Source organism: Marmota monax, unplaced genomic scaffold (assembly GCF_021218885.2).
Source record: "Marmota monax isolate L192 unplaced genomic scaffold, Marmota_monax_Labrador192_F-V1.1 WCK01_AAM20220418_F8-fsc00039, whole genome shotgun sequence".
In the NCBI taxonomy this organism is placed as follows: domain Eukaryota; kingdom Metazoa; phylum Chordata; class Mammalia; order Rodentia; family Sciuridae; genus Marmota; species Marmota monax.
Genome location: NW_026693602.1, coordinates 14,312,399 through 14,332,606, shown reverse-complemented (window position 1 = coordinate 14,332,606; position 20,208 = coordinate 14,312,399). Strand labels below are relative to the sequence as shown.

At 39.0% G+C, this 20,208-nt stretch overlaps 1 protein-coding gene across 8 annotated transcripts in view; it reads left to right on the top strand.

Annotated features, from left to right (window-relative positions):
* The window catches only part of Larp1b (La ribonucleoprotein 1B), a 90,869-nt gene that overhangs the window by 2,662 nt on the left and 67,999 nt on the right, over positions 1 to 20,208 (top strand). For 3 of the 8 annotated variants that reach the window (XM_046459599.2, XM_046459597.2, XM_046459600.2), the window contains exons 2-8: positions 4,031 to 4,089; positions 4,486 to 4,545; positions 6,718 to 6,907; positions 10,445 to 10,585; positions 14,272 to 14,415; positions 15,196 to 15,361; positions 19,903 to 20,047. In XM_046459599.2, the coding sequence (XP_046315555.1) occupies positions 4,504 to 4,545; positions 6,718 to 6,907; positions 10,445 to 10,585; positions 14,272 to 14,415; positions 15,196 to 15,361; positions 19,903 to 20,047 (828 nt within the window). In that variant the 5' untranslated portion in view covers positions 4,031 to 4,089; positions 4,486 to 4,503. The other 5 variants (XM_046459598.2, XM_046459601.2, XM_058584065.1 and 2 more) reach the window with 4 other exon arrangements.

The following is a 20,208-nucleotide window of genomic DNA, read 5'->3' as shown; positions in this document are numbered from 1 at the left end:
TACAAACTCCTTGTTGAATCTAAAATCAATTTAAGAGATTAATTATCCTTATCTTACCTTCATTCTCCAATCTTCTTTGGAGACTAAGAATAAAGTCATGCATGCTGAGCTTGGTGGCACACACCTATAATCCCAGCTACTGGAAAGGCTGAGTCAGGAGGACTGTAAGTCCAGGCCAGCCTGGGTAACTTAGCAAGACCTTGTCTCAAAAAGCAAAGAACTGGGGATGCATAGCATAGTGATAGGGCACCTATGGGTTCCATTCATAATACCATCCCCCCCAAAAAAAGTGATACTGGATTTCCGTTTTGCTGAGGTCTCCACGGGCAACTCTTCTCCCATTTGCGTCCTCAGGAACACCTTTCTTCAGGCCTGGAGCACCGTAGTAACTGTTCTCTATTCCCAGCTCTGCACTGTTCTCCCACAACTTCTTTTAAGTTGAAAGACATAGGTTAATTAGAGAAGAGACTGGTGGTATAGGAGTGCACTGCTCTGAGAGATTTGGGTTCTAGTATTACTATTTCTGGGTCCTGAAGTGGATGGAGACAGCTCCTCCAGTTATTGGTACCGGAGTGCCATCTTTACAACCTGGCTTCCTTGAGTTTCTGTTTTCCTAAGCAAGTTTGCAATTTGAAGAATAAGGAAAATATCCACGCAGGACGCTGTGTGCCTGTAATCCCAGTTATTCAGTAGGCTGAGGTGGGAGCATCACTTGATCCCAGGAGTTTGAGACTAGCCTGGGCAACAAAGGGAAACCCCATCTCAAAAAAAGAAAAGGATAATGAAATAGGGCCTGAGACGGTTTAGCTTTCAGAGGTGAAAGCTCAGGAGTGTTCAGTTAGTGATATGTTCATAGATGCCTATGTAATTATTCTGTGGAAACCCTTTACTCTTGAAAGAGAAAGGGAAGGATATTACTTAGGTGTAACAACAGACTTAAACTGGGTCTATCTGGGCAAACCTGGAGATAGTGTCACTCTGTTGATGAGGTAAAGGAATTCCATCCACAAACTTTTGACAGGGGAAGTCTCTCAGGACATGAATCATGACTTCTCTGAACTTTAGAATATTCTGATGTAAGGCAGATCCTTGATGCTCAGCCCTTGAAGACACTTTGTTCCACTTTTAGGATGGTTCTGGTGGAGCTTGACTGTTTATAGCAATCCAGCCAGATAAAGCAGTCTTCAGCCCAAGCCTGGCCCACCCCAGGTCACCAGACTGTAAAAACCTTACCCCAAACTCTGTTAAAGTAGTTTTATTAAAACCCTTTATTAAGATCACATATGGCCCAGCAAGGTGGTGCTGTGTCTGTAATCCCTGCTACATAGGAGGCTGAGGCAGGATAATTGAAGTTTGAGGTCAGCCTGGGCAACTTAGAGAGGCCCCATCTCAAAATATAAAAAGACCTGGGTTTAGCTCAGTGGCAGAGCTCTTGCCTAGTATGCACCAGGACCTGTTTTCAATCCCTGGTACTGCAAATAATAATAATAAGTAAATAAATCACAATATGGGATTTATTAATCACTTGCCTGTTGCTATGGTTGCATTTTGCATATTAAAATTTAGCCTACTACTACAATTTCACAAAAACATAAAAAGCATTGGTGTTTTGTCCATCTTTTTCAGCCTTATTTTCTGAACCTTTTTGTACTTCCATCAATCCTCTTTTCTCCTGATATCTGTTTCTTGGAACCTCTAATGACTTTATTGTTATTACCTTAGTAAAGTACTTTTAATTGAGTTATTCAAACAATATATATATATATATTTTTTCCTTATTAAAACCAAAACTTTGGGGGCTGGGGTTGTGACTCAGCGGTAGAGCACTCGCCTCTCACATGTGAGACCCTGGGTTCGATCCTCAGTACCACATAAAAATAAATAATCAAAATAAAGATATTCTGCCCATGTATAACTACAAAAAAAATTTAAGAAAACAACTTTTGATGTCCCCTTACCAAAAAAGTTCATATTTTTTTACTGAAGAGCTTTTTAGAACTTTCTATTCAATTACCAGATAGTGTTCTCCATATGTTTTTAGAATATAAAATATCAGTCTTTTTTCTTGTGGAACGGAACTCACAGTGCATGCTAGGTATGCACTTTACCTTTGAGCTATTTTTTGAGACAGGATTTCCCTCATTGCCCTGGCTGGCCTTGAACTTTGGATCCTTCTGCTTCAGCCTCTGAAGTCATCTGGAATTAGAATTCTTCTGTTTGGGCAGGCATGCATTTACCACCACTGCCGCCCCATCTCCCCCCCCCCCCCCCCCCCCCCCCCGCCCCTTTTTTTTTTTTTTTTTTGCCTTACTGGGGACTGAACTGAGGGCCTTGTGCATGCTAGGGAAGTGCTCTGCAACTGAACTACATTCCCAGTCCTTGATACAAACTTCTTATTAAAACTGCTAAGAATTATGATCATGAGAATAAAGGTGAGTAAATTATGCATTCTGTTGAAGTTTTTGTCTTGAGTATCCAGGCTCTTAAAAATAGTTGTCTTTATCTTGTTTGGGGGGTGGGTCCTGGGAATAGAACCCAGGGGTGTTCAACTATTGAAACACATCCCCACCTCTTTTTACTTTTCATTTTTCGACGGTCTCAGCAAGTTGCTGAGGCCGGCCTCCAACTTGTAATTCTGCTTCCTTAGCCTCCCTAACCTCTAAGATTAAAGGCATGTGCCACCATTTTTGGCTTCCTTTATCTATTTAGAATTATTTTCTTGTAGATTTCTGTGGTTTAGAAATAATATTTTGAAGGTATTGGCATATTGCTCAAAGAAGTTGTACTGGAGCCTAGCGTGGTATGGGTGTACCCCTGTAATCTCAGCAACTCTGGAGGTTGATGCAGGAGGATCACAAGTTTGAGGCCAGCCTCAGCAATTTAGCAAAATCCGCTTGAAAATTAAAAAATAAAAAGGGTTGGGAGGGCTTAGTGGTAGAGTGCCCCTGGATTTAATTCCCATTGTTGAAAAAAGTTTTGCAGTTTTATAATGTCTCACCAACAGTGTTTGAAAAATAAAGATATGTAGACCACATATTATGTAGATTTACATATATTTGGAGTCACTAGTAGCTTAAGTTTGTTTGGGTTTCATCTGTTTGAATATGAATGTGAGATTAAAGTCTGAGTATGGGAAGACTTTTTTTTTTTTTTTTGGTACTGGGGATTGAACTCAGGGGCACTCGACCACTGAGCCATATCCCCAACCCTTTTTTGTATTTCATTTAGAGAGAGGGTCTTGCTGAGTTGCTTAGGGCTTCGCTGAGTTGCTGAGGCTGTCTTTGAACTAGCTATCCTCAGCCTCCATGCCTGACTGTTTATATATTGTTAACTCAAAGATTGCTTTATTCTCTAAATTGGCCATTGCTGTGACTTATGGGATGTTGTTTTGTTGGAATAATGTGTTACCTGGTAGATGCAGGTCCCATGCTCATTTTTGTTTCTAACATTTACTTGTATCATATTTAGCTAGATGGTTGTGCCCTCTCTGGTCATCTTGCTAGGCGATGAGCCAAACTGAAAGACAGTGTGAAGCTGCCTTTTTGTTTGTTTGGTCCTGGGGATTGAACCCAGAGTCCTCACCACTGACCTGCACATTCCCAGTCGTTCTTTATTTGCTATGGGGCTTTGTTAAGTTGGGGAGGCTGGCCATGAACTTGGCAATCCTCCTGTGTCAGTCTCTTCTTCGTCTTGGATTTCAGGAGTGCGCCACCTCCCCAGCCCAATGATAGTCTATCAGGAGTTGAGTTGAAATTTACTGTATTAAAAGTGTCATGTTTCCAGTTTTCTGTGTGCTGTTAACCAAAGAATTGGTCTGTCAGTTCATTATAAGTAAATGGTACTACTTCCTGCTTCTTGACATGTAAGATCAGCTTGCATCTGTGTACTAAAGGTAGTGATTTCCTACTAGGAAATTAAGTTTTAGAACTATGAATTTTGTTGGGAGTTGTGGCTACACCAGCTTACTGAAATTGGTATAGTAGTTATTTTGTTAAATAGTTATAAAAACAACTCTTTGTATTTTCTTTAGAGCTCAGTTCCCCCAAAATTATAAAAGCAGGAAAACTCAAGACAAGGAAACCCAATAAGGTATGTCTTCATAGGGATAGTTCTTAACCACATTGACTGTGAACATTGTTGTTAGGAATTCTTAATTAAATTTTTTTTCTAATTGTTTCATTAATGTTAGTTTAAAGATAGTATTCTAAAGAATTGTATCTTTGATACAAATCACCATATGCTTATGTTATCACATGTATTTCAATTTAATTAATGTCATAAAGTAGTGCTCAAAGTTTGATCTAAGACCAAATCATTTTTGTTTCAAAGTGTTCTGTTTTTAGAAACTCTAATTCACTGGGAAGATATCTGCAAATAATAAAATATGGGCAATTTTTGAAATTGCTGTCACTTTTTGCAATTTTTTTTCCTATTTAAATATCCTAAATGAATTTGCAGGTATAACACATATTTGTTACTTTTTAGGCCAGTGATTTCAGCGATATGGCAAACTGGCCAACACCAGGAGAGTTAGTGAGCACTGGAGTAAGTATTATTTTAAGGCTTTTAAAACTAAATAAATAAAATTAACGTATTTTCAACATGCAGAATTTGTTTTACTCAGAATCCAAAGAATCACTGCTGTGAGAGACAGATGTAAAGACTTGATGATCAGTGAGAAGGCTTTTTTGTTCATTTAATTTGCAGTCATCCTTGGATGCTGCACTTGGTGGCTTAAGTTTACCCTTGGTAAGCTTTACTTGTTTTTTTTCTGTAATAATAAACACATACTAAAAATTATTATTTTTTTTGATACTGGAAATTGAAATCAGGACTTCATGTCGGCTAGGCAAGTTCTCTTCCACTGAGCTATATCCCCAACACTTTTTATTTTGAGATAAGGTCTGTTATTGAAAACTTGGGATCCTCCTTCCTCATTCTCCTTTGTAGCTGGGATTACAGGTGTGTGCCACTGTGCCCAGCTGAGATTAATTTTTAGTGTCAAACTGAAGAGTATTTTATGTTTCAAATTTTGTGCTAGATATGTGTTTTATATACAGTATTTTAAGTATATACCCACATGCATGTATATATGTGCATGAATCATACTAAGAAGTATGAAGTGGCCTTGTGAAATGGTACACCTGTGATCCCAGCATCCCTGAGAGTTGAAGCAGGAGTATCACACGTTTGAGGCAAGCCTTACCAACTTATTGAGACCCTCTCTCAAAATAAAAAAGGGATCACGATGTTTGTTACTCAGTGGTAGAGTGTCCCTGTGTTCAATCCCTGCTATCCCCAACACCCCCCAAGTATATAATGAATGAATTTTTAATTTAACTCTAAAAGGATCTCTGAAAGATGGCTCTGAAGTATCGGATCAAGGAGCTTTTCAAGAGATGCCTTGTATCTGGTTGTGTGTTTTCGTTTGACATTATATACCCTTTGGCATTTGTAATTTGCTGTGCAGTATTACTGGTGTGTAACTGTGGATAGCTTGATTTAAATAGCTTAATTGAATTATAAATGACATAGAGTAAACTGCACACACAAAAAGCGTATAATGGGTTAGGTTTCAACCTGTGTCACATCTGTGAACCCCTCACCACAGTAAAAATGATATACTGGGCTGTCCGCAAAGCTTTCCTCACACTTTTTTGTAATTCTTCCTGTCCCCTTCATCCCTGCTGTCCCAGCAGTTGCTGATGCACTGTCACTGAGTTAATTTGTCTTTCTGTGTGTGTGAACTCGCACAGTAGGCTTTTTTTCCTGGTTTCCCCTCAGCATGATCACTGAGTTCCATTCCTGTGTCTATCCTTTGTTAGTGGTGCGTGCTCCTGTATGGCTGTGGCACCATTGTTGGTTCACTTTGGGCTGTTTCAGGTTGGGTCATTACAAGTCAAACCACTACGTAAGCATTTCTGTACAAAACTTCATGGATATATGCTTTCCTTTTTCTTGGGTGAATATAACAGTAGAATGGCTGGATCATAGTAGCTATTTGTTGAGCTTTTTAAGGAACTGCCAAACCTTATACTTCTACCAACAGTTTATGAGAATTTCAGTTACTTCACATCCTTGGTAACTTTTAATATGGTCAGTTTTTAAAAATTAGCCATGCAAGGTGCAGTGGCACATGTCTCTAATCCTAGCAACTTGGGAGGCTTAGGCAGGAAGATAGCAAATTCAAGGATGGTGTCAGCAACTTAGCAAGACCCTATTTCAAAATTAAAAATTTTTCAAAAAAGGACTGGGGATATACTTCAGTGGTTATAGCACTGTTGGGGTTCAATCCTTAGTACTAGAAAAAAAAATGTTGCCATTATATAAGTGTATTGCATTGTATTTTTGTGTTTCTCTGAAGAATGTTGAGTAAGTATATTTTCATATATATTTGCCATCTATATCTTTTTGAAGTATCTGATCATTTTTTGTCGTTTGTTTTTAAAAATGGCTTTCTTAGTACTGAATTTGGAGAGTACATTATGTTTTACACATAAGTCCTTCCTCAAATTTTAGCAGGTATTTTTTCCTAGTCTGCAGCTAGACCTTTCTCCAAATTAACATCTTTTTTGTTTCCTTTTGTTTTTAAAAATTAACACTGCCTTTTGAGAAGTCTGTTTTTAAAATTTTGATAAGTGTTTGTAATGTCTAGGTGTACTACCACATGTTTTTTGAAACAATAGTGAAAATGTTAATGAAAATTGTTCCACTCAGAAAACCTTTTTGCAGTCTCAGAGTGTCATCAGCCAAGGAAATAAGAAGCCACAAATTAGAAAAGAAAAAGAAGAGAAGGTTGAAAAGAGGAGTAACAGTGAGAGCAAAGAAAACCGGGAAACAAAATTAGACGGTCCTGTTGAAAATGTGAGTGAGGACGAGGCCCAGTCAAGCAGTCAGCGGAAGAGAGGTCAGTCTTTGTCCACCTCATCTGACTTCCAATTCTGGGAGGAAGTGGGGGTAATGAGGGTTGTGTTCAGCCTCTGATCTCTATTAGAGGGGGTTGTGTAATTGTTTAGGATAAACTGTCTGATTTACTTTTGTAACATTTCAGGACTATTAGGCTTTCCTGTTTTGCATTTTTTGTGTTTTGTGCAAGAAAATGGAATGAAGTTCCACTTCAGATATATTCTTAAAGTTTTAAATATTGTTGTTTAAATCTGTATTGGAACTGCTTCCTGTTTTTTAGGGAGTTCTGAGGAAATGAAATGCTTCATTATTTTAAGAGAAAAATGAGAACAACTTTAGTCAGTTTTTTCCCTTGGTACATATCCCTGTATAAGTTACACCTTGAGGGGCTGGGGGTTTGGCTCAGGGGTAGAGCGCTCGCCTAGCACTTGCGATACCCTGGGTTCGATCTCGGCACCACATTAAAAAAAAAAAAAAGGAAATAAAATAAAGGTATTGTGTCCAACTACAACTAAAAAATAAAATTAAAAAACTTATACCTTGAAGGAAAAAAAATTACTGTCTTTATATTCCTTTCCATTTTCTCTTCTGAACTAGTCACAATTTAGGGATGATTTATCTGATTTATAAAAGCATATTCTTTTGGTGTTCTGGGCATAGGGAGAGTAGCAGGAGATGGGCTGGGAGACAGGCAAGGTCCACAGTGTACAGGGTCTTAGGGACTTGGAATTAGGGTTTCATTTTCAGTGCATGGGAAATCACTGAAACATTTACTTTTACAGAGGCAATATTAGCACAGGACGGGGGCAAACAACTGCAAGGAACAATCTATACTGTGCACTTGAACAGTTTTGTCTTTTAAATGAACATTAAATTTTTAGGGCTGGGTGTGGTGGCACATGACTGTAATTTGGGAGGCTGAGGAAGGAGAATCATAAATTTGAGGCCAGCCTGGGTAGTTTAGCAAGACTGTGTCAAAAACAAAAAGGGGGGGGCTGAGGCTGTAGCTCAGTGGTAAAGTGCTTGCCTCGCATGTGTGAGGCACTGGGTTCAATCCTCAACACCACATAAAATAAATAAAGATACTGTGTGTTCATCTACAACTAAATAAATATTTAAAAAAAAAAAGAAGAAGAAGAAGAAGGGTTAGGGATGTAGCTCGGTGGTAAAGCACCCTGAGTTTAATTCTCAGTAATGCAAGGAAAGAAAGGTAAACATTAGTTCCCTTGATACAACGAGAAAATGTTGATTGCTAAAAAAAAATAAATAGGTAGAATCTGATCATCAAGTGGTTGTTAGAAAATCTGACCCCAATTTCTTTCCAGTTTCTTAACCCACTTTATTACTTCTTTTTTCTGATTCCTGGATACACAGTAGTGTGTTTGTTTTGGTTTTTTGCGGGGAGGAGGTACCAGGGATTGAACTCGGGGCACTTGACCACTGAGCCACATCCCAGCCCTATTTTGAATTTATTTAGAGACAGGGTCTCACTGAGTTCCTTAGCGCCCCAAGGTTGCTGAGGCTGGCTTTGAATTCAAGATCCTCCTGTCTCAGCCTCCTGAGCTGCTGGGATTATAGGAGTGTGGCACACATTTTTGACTTTCAAAGAAGGGCTTGTTTTGCCTGGAAATGTCATAGAATAAGAGTTTTCTTTCCTTTCTTTCCTTTTTTTTTTATATTTTCATATTCTGTTATCTTTTTTGAGAAAAAGGAAAAGGAAAGTTTATTGCTTTGCTAGCAAAGGAGAAACAGAAGGGACTCCTATCCCAAAGGCTGTGATTCGGCCTATCAGCAGGAACAGGGGGCTTTATATATATATGTTTTAAAAAATTTTTATTTATTTTTATGTGGATTTATTTTTATAAGGATTGAACCTAGTGCTTCTCACAGTGTGAGGCAAGTGCTCTGCCACTGAGCTACTGCCCCAGCCCCAGGGGGCTTTTAAAGAGATGACTCAAAGGCTACATTCCAAGTGTTCTCTGTTGGAGTTGTAATTCACTTGTGAATTTGGGACAGTCATTTCTGAGATCTGGTGCCACCAAAGTCTGGATTACTTCATTCTTATGGTGGGTGTACTCAGGAACAGGTAAATCTGCCTAGGATGAGGAAGAAAAGGTAATCCTGTTTCCCCTGAGATTAGGGATGGGGAGGGATTAGGGAGGAGCAGGGAGAGAGGAAGAGAAAGAAACGTGTCCATTTTAAAAATAAGTTGCAGGGGCAGAGCAGCCAGGGCTATATTCAAAGCATGAAGTGGGCCTTGGTTCCATTTCCCCTCTGTCAGTTTCTACACTCCAGGTCTATGGGAAATGGGCAATGACATCTCCAGACTGCTTCCTGCTGAAAGGGGGAAAAGTTGGACGAAGTCACCCAAAGTCCTTGTTCTCTATCAGGTAGGGTGTGGACAGGTAAGAGCATTAAGCATCAGGGCAGTCCAGAGGTCCACAGTGGGAAGGCAGGTGCCTGGAGAAGGCCTGCGCAGGGCAGGGATCATGATAAGCCAGCAATAAACACAACAAAGCAATACCTTTTTGTTAGCAATTAGCACAGAAACAGTATTTCAGCATATTCCATGCTCTTAATCTGATCCATTGGTTTGCAGGATTTTAGGAAATCAGTATAGTAATTGTTTAATAATATTCTTAAGTTACTTTTGCTTAATTACTTAGGTAGTTTTTTTCTTTGCTTTCTTTTGGTCGAAAATTTATAGATTGGACAAAATACTGAACATTTTGAACCATAAGCATGGAATGCATGAAAAAGTAATCCTGAGAGTTTTCCTGTCATAGAACATGACAGCTTAGCCACTCTGTCATAAGGGAAACTGAATTTCTGAATTTGCTTATCTCTCTCTCCTTCAGTTGGGAAGATACAAAGGAGCTGTTTAAAAAAAAGAAAAAAAATATATATATATATATATATATATATATGGTTACATTTTGAGAAACCTCATTCCTCATTCTTTAGTAGTAATCCAGGATAAATAAGCATTTTAGACAAAGATCTGCAACTAAGTGTTTTGAACCAGGAGCCTGGCTTGGTAGTGTGTATTGTGTTTTTATTAGATAAACTGCATTTTCAAGCCTAGGACTTCAGTATTAGATAGGAGTAGTATATGTATGTATAATTTTGAGTAGCTTATTCATCAGAATTAAACAAAAAGTACCCATTATCATGGGCTTTTTAAAAATATTTTACTTTTTAGTTGTAGTTAGGCACAATATCTTTATTTTATTTATTTTTATGTGGTGCAGAGGATAGAACCCAGGGTCTTGCACGTGCTAGGCAAGCACTCTACCACTGAGCTACAACCCCAGCCCCTATCACTGGCTTTTAACTTAAGTTTTAGAAATATTTACAAAAATAAGTTTATCAAGGATCTAAGTCAGAAGGAAGAAGGTTGTTTTGTACTCTACAAATAATCCCTTTAAAGGCAAATTAAATCATTTGCTTAGATAAAATTCACAGTACTTTCAGATTTGCAAACGTTTAGTGAAAATTATGCGTTATTGTTATATGATTTTATTTTGTTTTCTTCAAGCTAATAAACACAAGTGGGTACCACTGCACTTGGACGATGTAAGACCAGAGAGTCAAGAGAGACCTGGATCCCGGAACAGCTCTCGGTGTCAACCTGAAGCAAATAAGTCATCCCATAATAACAGGAGAAATGACACACGAAGTAAGTCACAGGCTAGATAAGAGGACTTTGGAGAGCTTGGTGTTGGTGCTCAACTGTCTATAGCACAGTCCCTTTGAGAGTAGATTGCTCACAGTGTGGCCCTCTAACCCCAGCATCCCCAGTGTATTTCATAAGCACAGGATAACCATAGCACAGTTAACAACAATGGAACTTAATACTTATACAGTGGACTTTTTACAGGTAGATTTCCCCAGTGTTTCTTACAGTTTGTTTTTTGGGACTGGGTATTTGACCCTAGTTCCTTACTAACTACTGAGCCCCATACCACTAGCCCTTCTTAATATTCGTTTTGAGACAGTGTCTCACTAAGTTGCTGAGGCTGGTCTCAACCTTGCTGTCCTCCTGTCTCAGCTTCCCAAGCTGCTGGGCTTATAAGTGGGCACCACTGCGCCCGTATCCATTTATTGTTAGTTGTAGGTGGTGGACACAATATCTTTATTTCATTTTTATGTGGTACTGAGGATCGAACCAGTGCCTCATGCCTGCTAAGCGAGTACTCTACCGCTGCCACAACCCCAGCCCTTCCATTTATTCTTTATTGCCAGATAGTATTCATTTGTTGACAGATAATTGACTTGTTTTTACTCCCCCCGCCAACTCCAGTACTGGGAATTGAACTCAGTGTGTTTTACTACTGAACTATATCCCCAGTTTTTCTTTTTATTTTTATTTTGAGTAAGAGTCTTGCTAAGTGGTTGAAGCCGACCTCGAACTTTACATCCTCCTGCCTCAGCCTCCCAAGTTGTTGCACTTTTCATTTACCATGAACAGTGATGCTATGAACATTGTGAAATAGGTCCATTTGTGAAATATGTATGGACATATTTGGTTACTTAAATCCCAGTGAGTATATTACTCAATCCTATAGTAAATTAGCTGGCTTTCGTCACCATAGTGAAATACCTGGCTCAGGCTACTTCTGAAGTAAGGAAGTTAATTTTGGCTAGTTGTGGAGGTTCAAGTCCAAGATTGGTGGCCCCATTGGTTGGAGTCTCTGGGGAGGGCTGCACGTCAGTGGGGAGCACAAGTCAGAATGAGTGGTCATGCCTACAGCCAGGAAACAGGAAGGCTGGGCTTCCATAGTCCCTTCCAGGGACATCTCCTCAGTGACCCGAGGACCTCCAAGTGGTGTGACTGAGACTAAACCTTTAGACATTTAGCACATGGAGTGCTTGTTATTGTTTTTCATGGTTATTTGGAATGGAACCCAGGGCCTCGTACATGATAGGCAAGTGCTCTACCACCGAGCTACATCTGTAAATTTTGTGAACAAGGTCTGAGTTGCTGAGGCTGGCCTTAAACTTGTGGACCTCCTGCCTCAGCTATCTGAGTGGCTGAAATTACAGAGCACCACTCTGCCTTGCTTAGAATATTTTTCTGCTATATTGTATGTATAATTATCTATATTTTGCTTTGGGTTGATTGCTTTGTCTTGGTATATATTTTTTTTTTTTAGCATGTTCTTCTTTGATTCTTTTAAGTATACACCAGGTAATAAGAGCTAGGGATTGATTGATTCCTTTATTCATAGAAATACTTGATAGTTTTTTCTAAAGCATCACATCAGGAATAAAATGTCTGGGTCCTTTACTGTTGGTCCCATGAAGACTGAGTTGATTGGGATGTCGTTAGCCTTATTCATTTGTTAGAAAGTGGGCCGCTGGGGGGGCTGGGGTTTAGCTTAGAGGCAGAGTGCTTGCCTAGCATGCCTGAGGCACTGGGTTGGATCTTCAGCACCACATTAAAAAAATAATTAAATAAAGGTATCGAGTCCACCTATAACTAAAAACAAATAAATACTTATTAAAAAGAAGAAGAAGAAGAAAGAAAAGAATGGGCGCTGTGGCACATGCCTATAATCCCAGTGGCTCAGGAGGCTGAGGCTGAAGGATTGCAAGTTCAAAGCCAGCCTCAGCAAAAAGAGAGGTGCTAAGCAACTCAGTGAAACCCTCTCTCTAAATAAAATACAAAATAGGACTTGGGATGTGGCTCAGGTGAGTGCCCCTGAGTTCAATCCCCATACCCCTCCCCCCCAAAAAAGAAGGGAAAAATAGGTGGCCCTCAGGCTTTGCACTTCATGGTTTTATTTCATTAAAGATCATTCTGCAGCCACTCCATGTGCATAATCCCAGTGACTGGGGAGGCTGAGGCAGGAGGCTCAGAAGTTAGCAGCCAGCCTGGTAAATTTAGACCTTTCTCAAACACAGTAATAAAACTGGGGATGTAGCTTCTTGGTAAAGCACTTGACTAGCATGCACAGAATCTTGGGTTCAATTCCCAGCACTGTAAAAAAAAAAAAAAAAAGGAAAAGGAAAAAGAATTATATTAGAAGAACTTTAAACAAACAAACAAAAAACAATTGAAAGGAGCCAGGCTCAAAGAGAAAGCACCTTGTAAGAAAAGGAACACTACTTTCTTAGTACCATATAAAATCTAGTCAGTAGTTAGATTTTATTTCTCATTTGTTCACAAAATATCACTTTAAAAAATGTTTAAAATCTCATGATTTTGCTATTCTGATATTAAAGGACTCTTTTAATAAAATTAAGATTTTATTGTTAAATATTGATTATGTAAGAAAATGTATGTATAAAGTTACAAAGAGTTATATATTGTATTCTTATACAATGAACACTGGAAACTTAGCATTCTGTTTAAGAGACATGTTAGCAGGGACATAACATGTAATCCCAGTGACTTGGGAGGTCAAGGCAGGATTGCAAGTTCAAGTTCATCCTGGGCTACTTAGACCCTGATAGCTCAGTGGTAAAGTGTCCCTGGGTTCAGTACCCAATACCAAAAAACCAAAATCAAACAAACAAAAAAACCTCCCTATGTGGGCTTTGCAGTTTTATTCAACACTCTCCCATCTCAGAAAAAAATGAGATGGAATGTTAAAACTTTTGAAATTGCCTTTCAATTGGTGGGGGTGCGGGCGTGTAAAGGAATTAAACATGGCGGGGGGAGGGGAGAAGAAATCGCTGTGCAGTGTGACTATCCTGACATGTTCTTTGGCAGTAATTTTTTTACTCTTAATTTCCTGATGTGTTCATGCTTATTAGTTGTGTTGCTATAATTCATCTGTTTTCTTTCCCTCTGCTTAAGGGCGTTTCACTATTCTTATAAAATGTGTTTTACTGTTTCTGGACATTTGTTGTATCTTGCTGTTGTTTTGGTACTGGATATTGAACCCTGGGGCTCTTTACCCCTGCCCTTTTTGGTTTTGAGACAGCAGTTGCTAAGGCTAGCCTTGAACTTGTAAGCCTCTTGCCTCAGCCTCCCAAGCCACTGTGATCACTGGTGTCTGGCACCAGAGACGTAATTTTTTTGTTTTGAGGATTGAACCCACACCCAGGAGCACTTTACCACTGAGCTATATCTCCAGCTCTTTCTAAAATTTTGAGACAAGTTCTTGCTCATTTTCAGAGATCGGCTTCAAATTTGCAATACTCCTTCCTGAACCTTCCAAGTTTCTGGAATTACAGGTGGAACCAGAGAGATTTTTTGACAGATTCTTATTGAATCTCTTTAAATGTGTATCTTTCTGAAGACTGCCTGGCTACTGTCATCTAGTTACCCAGTGGGTGAAAGTGATTACTGTATTTTCATAAATATAAACGTGTTTTTTACAGCAAATTGAAATGTTAAAAATTTTATTTTTAAAGGTTGGAGGCGAGACAGAGAAAAAAGAGATGATCAGGACGAAGTGTCCAGCGTGAGGAGTGAGGGGGGTAATATCCGAGGTTCCTTCAGAGGTCGAGGAAGAGGACGTGGACGGGGAAGAGGACGAGGCAGAGGAAACCCTCGAGGTATGTCATGATTTTTGTTTTGTTAAATTTGATGAGCTTGGGGTAAAATAAAAAAGCAAGCCTTCTGTTTTGTTTTTTTTTTAAAGAGAGGGGGGAGAGAGAATTTTTCAATATTTATTTTTTTAGTTTTCGGTGGACACAACATCTTTTATCTTTGTATGTGGTGCTGAGGATCGAACCCGGGCCGCGCGCATGCCAGGCAAGCGCGCTACTGCTTGAGCCACATCCCCAGCCCCAAGCCTTCTGTTTTTCAAATTATCCTTTTATGTTACTTTTTTTGGTCTGATAATAAAAATGGATTAAACTCAGGGGCAGTTTACCTCAGAGCCAGCCACATCCCCAGTCTGTTTTATTTTTTATTTTGAGACAGGGTCTCCCTAAGTTGCTCAGAACTTGTGACCCTCCTGCCTCAGCCTCTTGAGTGGCTGGGGATTATAGACATGTGCCACTGTTCCCATCAAGGTTTTAGTTTGTTATTGGCTCAATATGTCATTTTGCTTTTTTTTTTTTTTTTGTATCAGAGGTTGAACCCAGGGGTGCTTAACCACTAAGCCACTTCCCATTTTATATTTTATTTTAAGATGATCTCCTTAAGTTGCGTAGGTCTTCACTGAGTTGCTGATGCTGGCTTTGAACTTGCAATCTTCCTGCCTCAGCCTTCAGAACCACTGGGATTGTAGGCATGAACCATCACACCCAGCTGGATTTTTATTAACGAATTCTTCCCTTTTTTTATTTTAAAATTTATGATTACATTTCTTTTTCTTTCTTTCCATCAAGTAAACTTTGATTATTCGTATGGTTACCGAGAACATGGTGAAAGGACGGATCAGCCATTTCAAACAGAAATTAACACCAGTATGATGTATTACTATGATGACGGTACGGGTGTACAGGTGTATCCTGTGGAAGAAGCATTGCTTAAAGAGTATATTAAGCGTCAAATGTAAGTTGATGTGTGATTTAGGCAGATAGTAAAGTCTGTTGCAATAACAAACTTTAATATTATTGATAATGAATGTTACACATTTTCTAACCTATTTATTAGTAAAAGTTGAAGAATGTTAACTTATTATATTTTTCTAGGAAATATTAGTAAAATAGATTGTTTTTTAAAAAGTCACATTTCGATCATGTTCATGTATTGCCTGCATATGATTAGACATTTCTCTGCTTAAAGGATATTAGTTAAAATGTCATTGCATAATATGACTATATATATAAATGTAAAGCTTTCTTCTATATATTATTTGAAATGAAACAGGTGAAACTTGGATGAAATTTGGATTATTATTTGCAAATATTTTCTCATTAAAATTTACAAGTGACAAAAATAGTGGCAGATATCTTTTGATTTCTTAGCAGTTGATATCTTTTGATATCCTTAGCAGTTGACTTCTAAATTCTGAGGTTTTTTTTTTTTTTTAACCTTTGAAGTTCTTTCTTTGTGACAGTTACTAAAGGGGACTGTTGCTTCTATTCTGCAAGGTCATGTCTTGCTCACAGTAGTTGCTTCCTGAGTGCTGAATTTGAAGTCAGAAGAATATTGGTTCTCTTGTTAAGAAAAAAACCCTCTGCATATTACCATTGTATAGGGTATTCTGCATATTTATACAGTGTGTTTATGTAGTGGCAAGGAGAAAACCTTCCCATGTGATTTGCATTAACCAACTTAAATGTTTTTTTATCCTGACAAGGTGAAGGAAGAGCGGCTATTTTTGAAAGGGCACAAGCTTTTAAAAAACACCTATTTTTATTTAAGAAAGAAAACGAACCCTGCTTTATTACTAGAAAGTGATGATGTCAGCATTTGCTGGCCCCTCCCAGGATTGGGTTGGCTTACAATGTGGAGCAACATGTTTATTTTGTTCTTGCTTCTTTTGTTACAGTTGACGCAAACACTGGGCAGAAAGTGCCTGGCCTGTGGCTATCAACTTTGTACCATTATTCCTGTTCTTTTTGTAACTCTCGCTGCCAGGTCCCTTGTGAGACCTGACACTGGACTTGCAGCTCTGTGTCAGGACCCTCGGCCTCCAGTGTGCTCATACACATGAGGGAGCCACTTCAGCGTTGGCAGTTTGTCATGCATTGTAGAATGCAGAGCTTCTCAGATAGGACACCCAGCGAAACGTCCGACGTGGCGTTAGTCCTGACCCCCTTTTTTGTTGGTGGTTTCAGCACCAGGGCTTTGGGTGCATATTAGTGAAGCACCAGGTTTAGGGTGGCTTGTCCTGTTAGCAAGCATTCTTTGATTTGTAGGTCCAGCTTTGAGGACTCATCCTGTGACTTCGTGTCATTGAGGTGTCTAATATAGTATGTGCAGAGGCTGATGGGGGTTAGATGTGGTGTTGTGTTTTGTTTTGTTTGAGATGTCATGTATAAAAGTCTACCTCACACTTGTAGGAGAATGATATTAAATGTATTTTACTGGACTGGGATTGGACCCAGGAGCTGACTCGTGAGACAAGTGCTCTGCAACTGAAGTGCTATTTTCTCGGCTCTTCATTTTATATTGAGACGGTGTATTGCTAAGTTGCTGTCCTTTAGCTTGGAAGTTCTTCTTTCTCAGCCTCCCTTAGTAGCTGGAATTATAGGCAAGTGCCACTATGCCTGCCTGATATTTAGTATACTTGGAAGAAAAAGTCTTAACTGTTCAGTCTCTAGCAGCTTTTTTATATCATTTTAAGTGAAAATTATATTTTGCTGTCCGAATGTTTGGATATTAATATTTTCATTGTTTCTTGGGAAAAATCTCGTGCAGCATTCAGATTTAGAGGTTAGTATATTTGCAGTCTACTAAAATGTTTTAAAATACTGTAGATAACTGATTTAAGAATGTATTTAGATATTGTAGTCTTCAAAAGTATTATATTTGAAGGGAAGCTTGTTACTGACTTGGGGAAGTTTGAGTCTAAAAACAGTTGTAACCAGTGACTGTCAAATGTCTGTTTTAATGTCCACAATTTTAGAATTTCACCACATGTATTACATGCCTACCAGACACTGTGAGCAAATAGGGCTTTTGAGGCATAACAAAAATGAGAATGCTCATTTCTTCAGTCTTTAAGAATAAATGACTGGCTAGTGTTACTATTTTTTTTTTTTTTTTTTTTGTACCTGCGACTGAACTCAGGGGCACTCCACTGAGCCACATCCCCAGCCCTGTTTTGTATTTTATTTAGAGACAGGGTCTTAACGAGTTGCTTAGTGCCTTGTGGTTGTTGAGGCTGGCTTTGAAGTCAAGATCCTCCTGTCTCAGTCTCCCAAGCTGCTGGGATTACAGGTGAGCCACCATGCCTGGCAATTTGCTAGTGTTACTGAGGTGTTAGTTGTATTTCACTAATGTCTGTGAGAGTTTTGCACTTTGATAGGGTTTCTTTCAAAGTTAGAATTTGGCCTACATAGTTCAAAGTTATTTAGTCACTGAGTTTTACTCCCCAAAATATAAACTGGTGTGCTTCCTTGTAATTTGCCACCCTCCTTTGAAGATTTCCCATGATTTGGAAACAGTGTAGGATTAATAAACCGTAAGCCTGTAGTAGGACAGATTATCACTGGTGACATGGTTATTGTCTTGCTCTATTTAGAACCTTATTTATATATATGTATATATTCTCTCTCTCTCTCTCCCTCCCCCTCTCCCCCGCCCCCCACACATTTTTTTGTACTTGGGGTTGAACCTGAGCCATTATTATACCACTGAGGTATATCCCCAGTCCTCTTTGTTTTGAGACAGGGTCTTGCTGAGTTCCTGAGGGTCCTATTAGGTTGCTGAGGCGGGCTTTGTGAACTTTTGATCCTTCTCCCTAAGACTCTCAAGTAACTGGAATTATAGGCTTATGCTACTGTGCTGTGCCAGAATCTTAATTCTCATTTTTCTATATGGAGGCTATTTAAACATGTATTTCTCAAAAGCTATTATTATTAAATGTATTCTGAAGGTTAACTTTGTGTGTCAGATTTGTAATTATTGATCATATTGGAAGTTCATCTTTACATTTCTCTGGGGCAAGTTTAAGTGGGCCTATAGTTTTGTGAAGAAGAAAAGGTATCTAAGCCTTTTCTGCATTTTTTTCTCCACATACTTGATGGTGTCATTGATAATTGTGGTTAGTTATATTCTTTGCTTTCTTTTCCCTTTGACCATGCTGGGTATCAAACCCAGGGCCTCTGGCGTGCTAGGCCAGTACTGTCCCACTGCACTGCATCCCCAGACTTTATTTTGAGTTGGGGTTTTGCTTAATTGCCTAGGCTGGTTTGACTTGGCATCGTCTTCTTCACCTCCAAGGTAGATGGGATTGCAGGCTGTGCCACCGCGCCTGCTCCCTCTTCACTCTCAATGTCTTACACTGTGTCTGGAAAGGAGGAGGAGGACTGGCGGGAGGAGGCTCAGTTGTAGAGAGCCCACTTGGCAAGTGGGAGGCTCTGAGTTCAGTCTCTAGAAACACATGCAGGAAAAAGAAGGGGATGGAGGAGAATTTGGATCTTTATTCACATATGTAATAATTAATATGTGTACACATGTGCTTGTGTGTCCAGTAAATTTTTTCTATGCGCTGAATGATTACTAGGGTTCAAAAGTACTACATGATGTCAATATTTTGTCAATATAGAAAACAAAACTTCTATACATTTGATTGTGAATTCAGCAAAGGACACTTCCAATCCAATAATACGATTTTTGCGGCTGGGATTGTGGCTCAGTGGTAGAGCTTTTGCCTAGCACATGTGATGCACTGGGTTCGATCCTCAGCACCACATAAAATAAATAAATAAATAGATAGATAGATAAAGGTATTGTGTCCACCTTACAACTACAATTAAAAAAATAAAAAATGAGTATGATTCTTAGTGATTAAGGAAAAGCTGGGATACAGTATGTTGACATATGTTTAGCTTTGTTAGTGTTTTAGTGAAATAGAGGTAGCTTTGTAGTGAAATTTTCACAGAATTTACTCATTAATACTCAGTTATTGATTTTTTCCCCCCACTGGGAATTGAACCCCTGGCCTTGTACACGTGAGGTGCGCACCTCACTACTGAGAGACACCCAGCCATTTTTTTCTTTATGTTGTTTTGAGACAGGGTCTTGCCATGTTGCCCAGGCTGACCGGCAGACCGGCAGACCGGCTGACCTTGGACTTGGGATCTTCCTGCCTTAGCCACCCACGTAGCTGGGATTACAATGTGCCACTACACCTGGCTAATTATTAAACTATTTTAAAGTAAAATGAGCTTTTCGTTCTTTGTGCTTAGGTAAAGCTGATCTGAATAGAAGTTAGTGCTGGTTTTATGGAAAATAATCAGTATTTAAAGTTTGATTATCTTTTTATATCTGCCCTATTGTATTAGACCATCTATGTTATATCTTAGTTGTAATATGGTATTAATCAAAGTAAAATATCCTGATGACAGTTGATAATGATGATGGATATTTTTTGTCCTGTTGAATAAATGGATGAAATATATGTTTGTTTCTCTTTTCAGTGAATATTACTTCAGTATAGAAAACTTGGAACGTGACTTCTTTCTTCGGAGAAAGATGGATGAGCAAGGTTTCCTGCCTATTTCCCTGATTGCTGGATTTCACCGCGTTCAGGCTCTCACCACAAACCTTAATCTCATTTTAGAGGTAATTATTAATTCAAAATGATCAGTACTTTTCATTCAGTATTCCTATGAACCTGCACTTGCTCTGAAAATAAAGTATTAAAGTTTAGTTTTAAAAAAAAAATGGTGAGCCAGGTGTGGTCTTTCCCGTCTGTTGTTCCAGCTGCTCTGAAGATCCCTTGA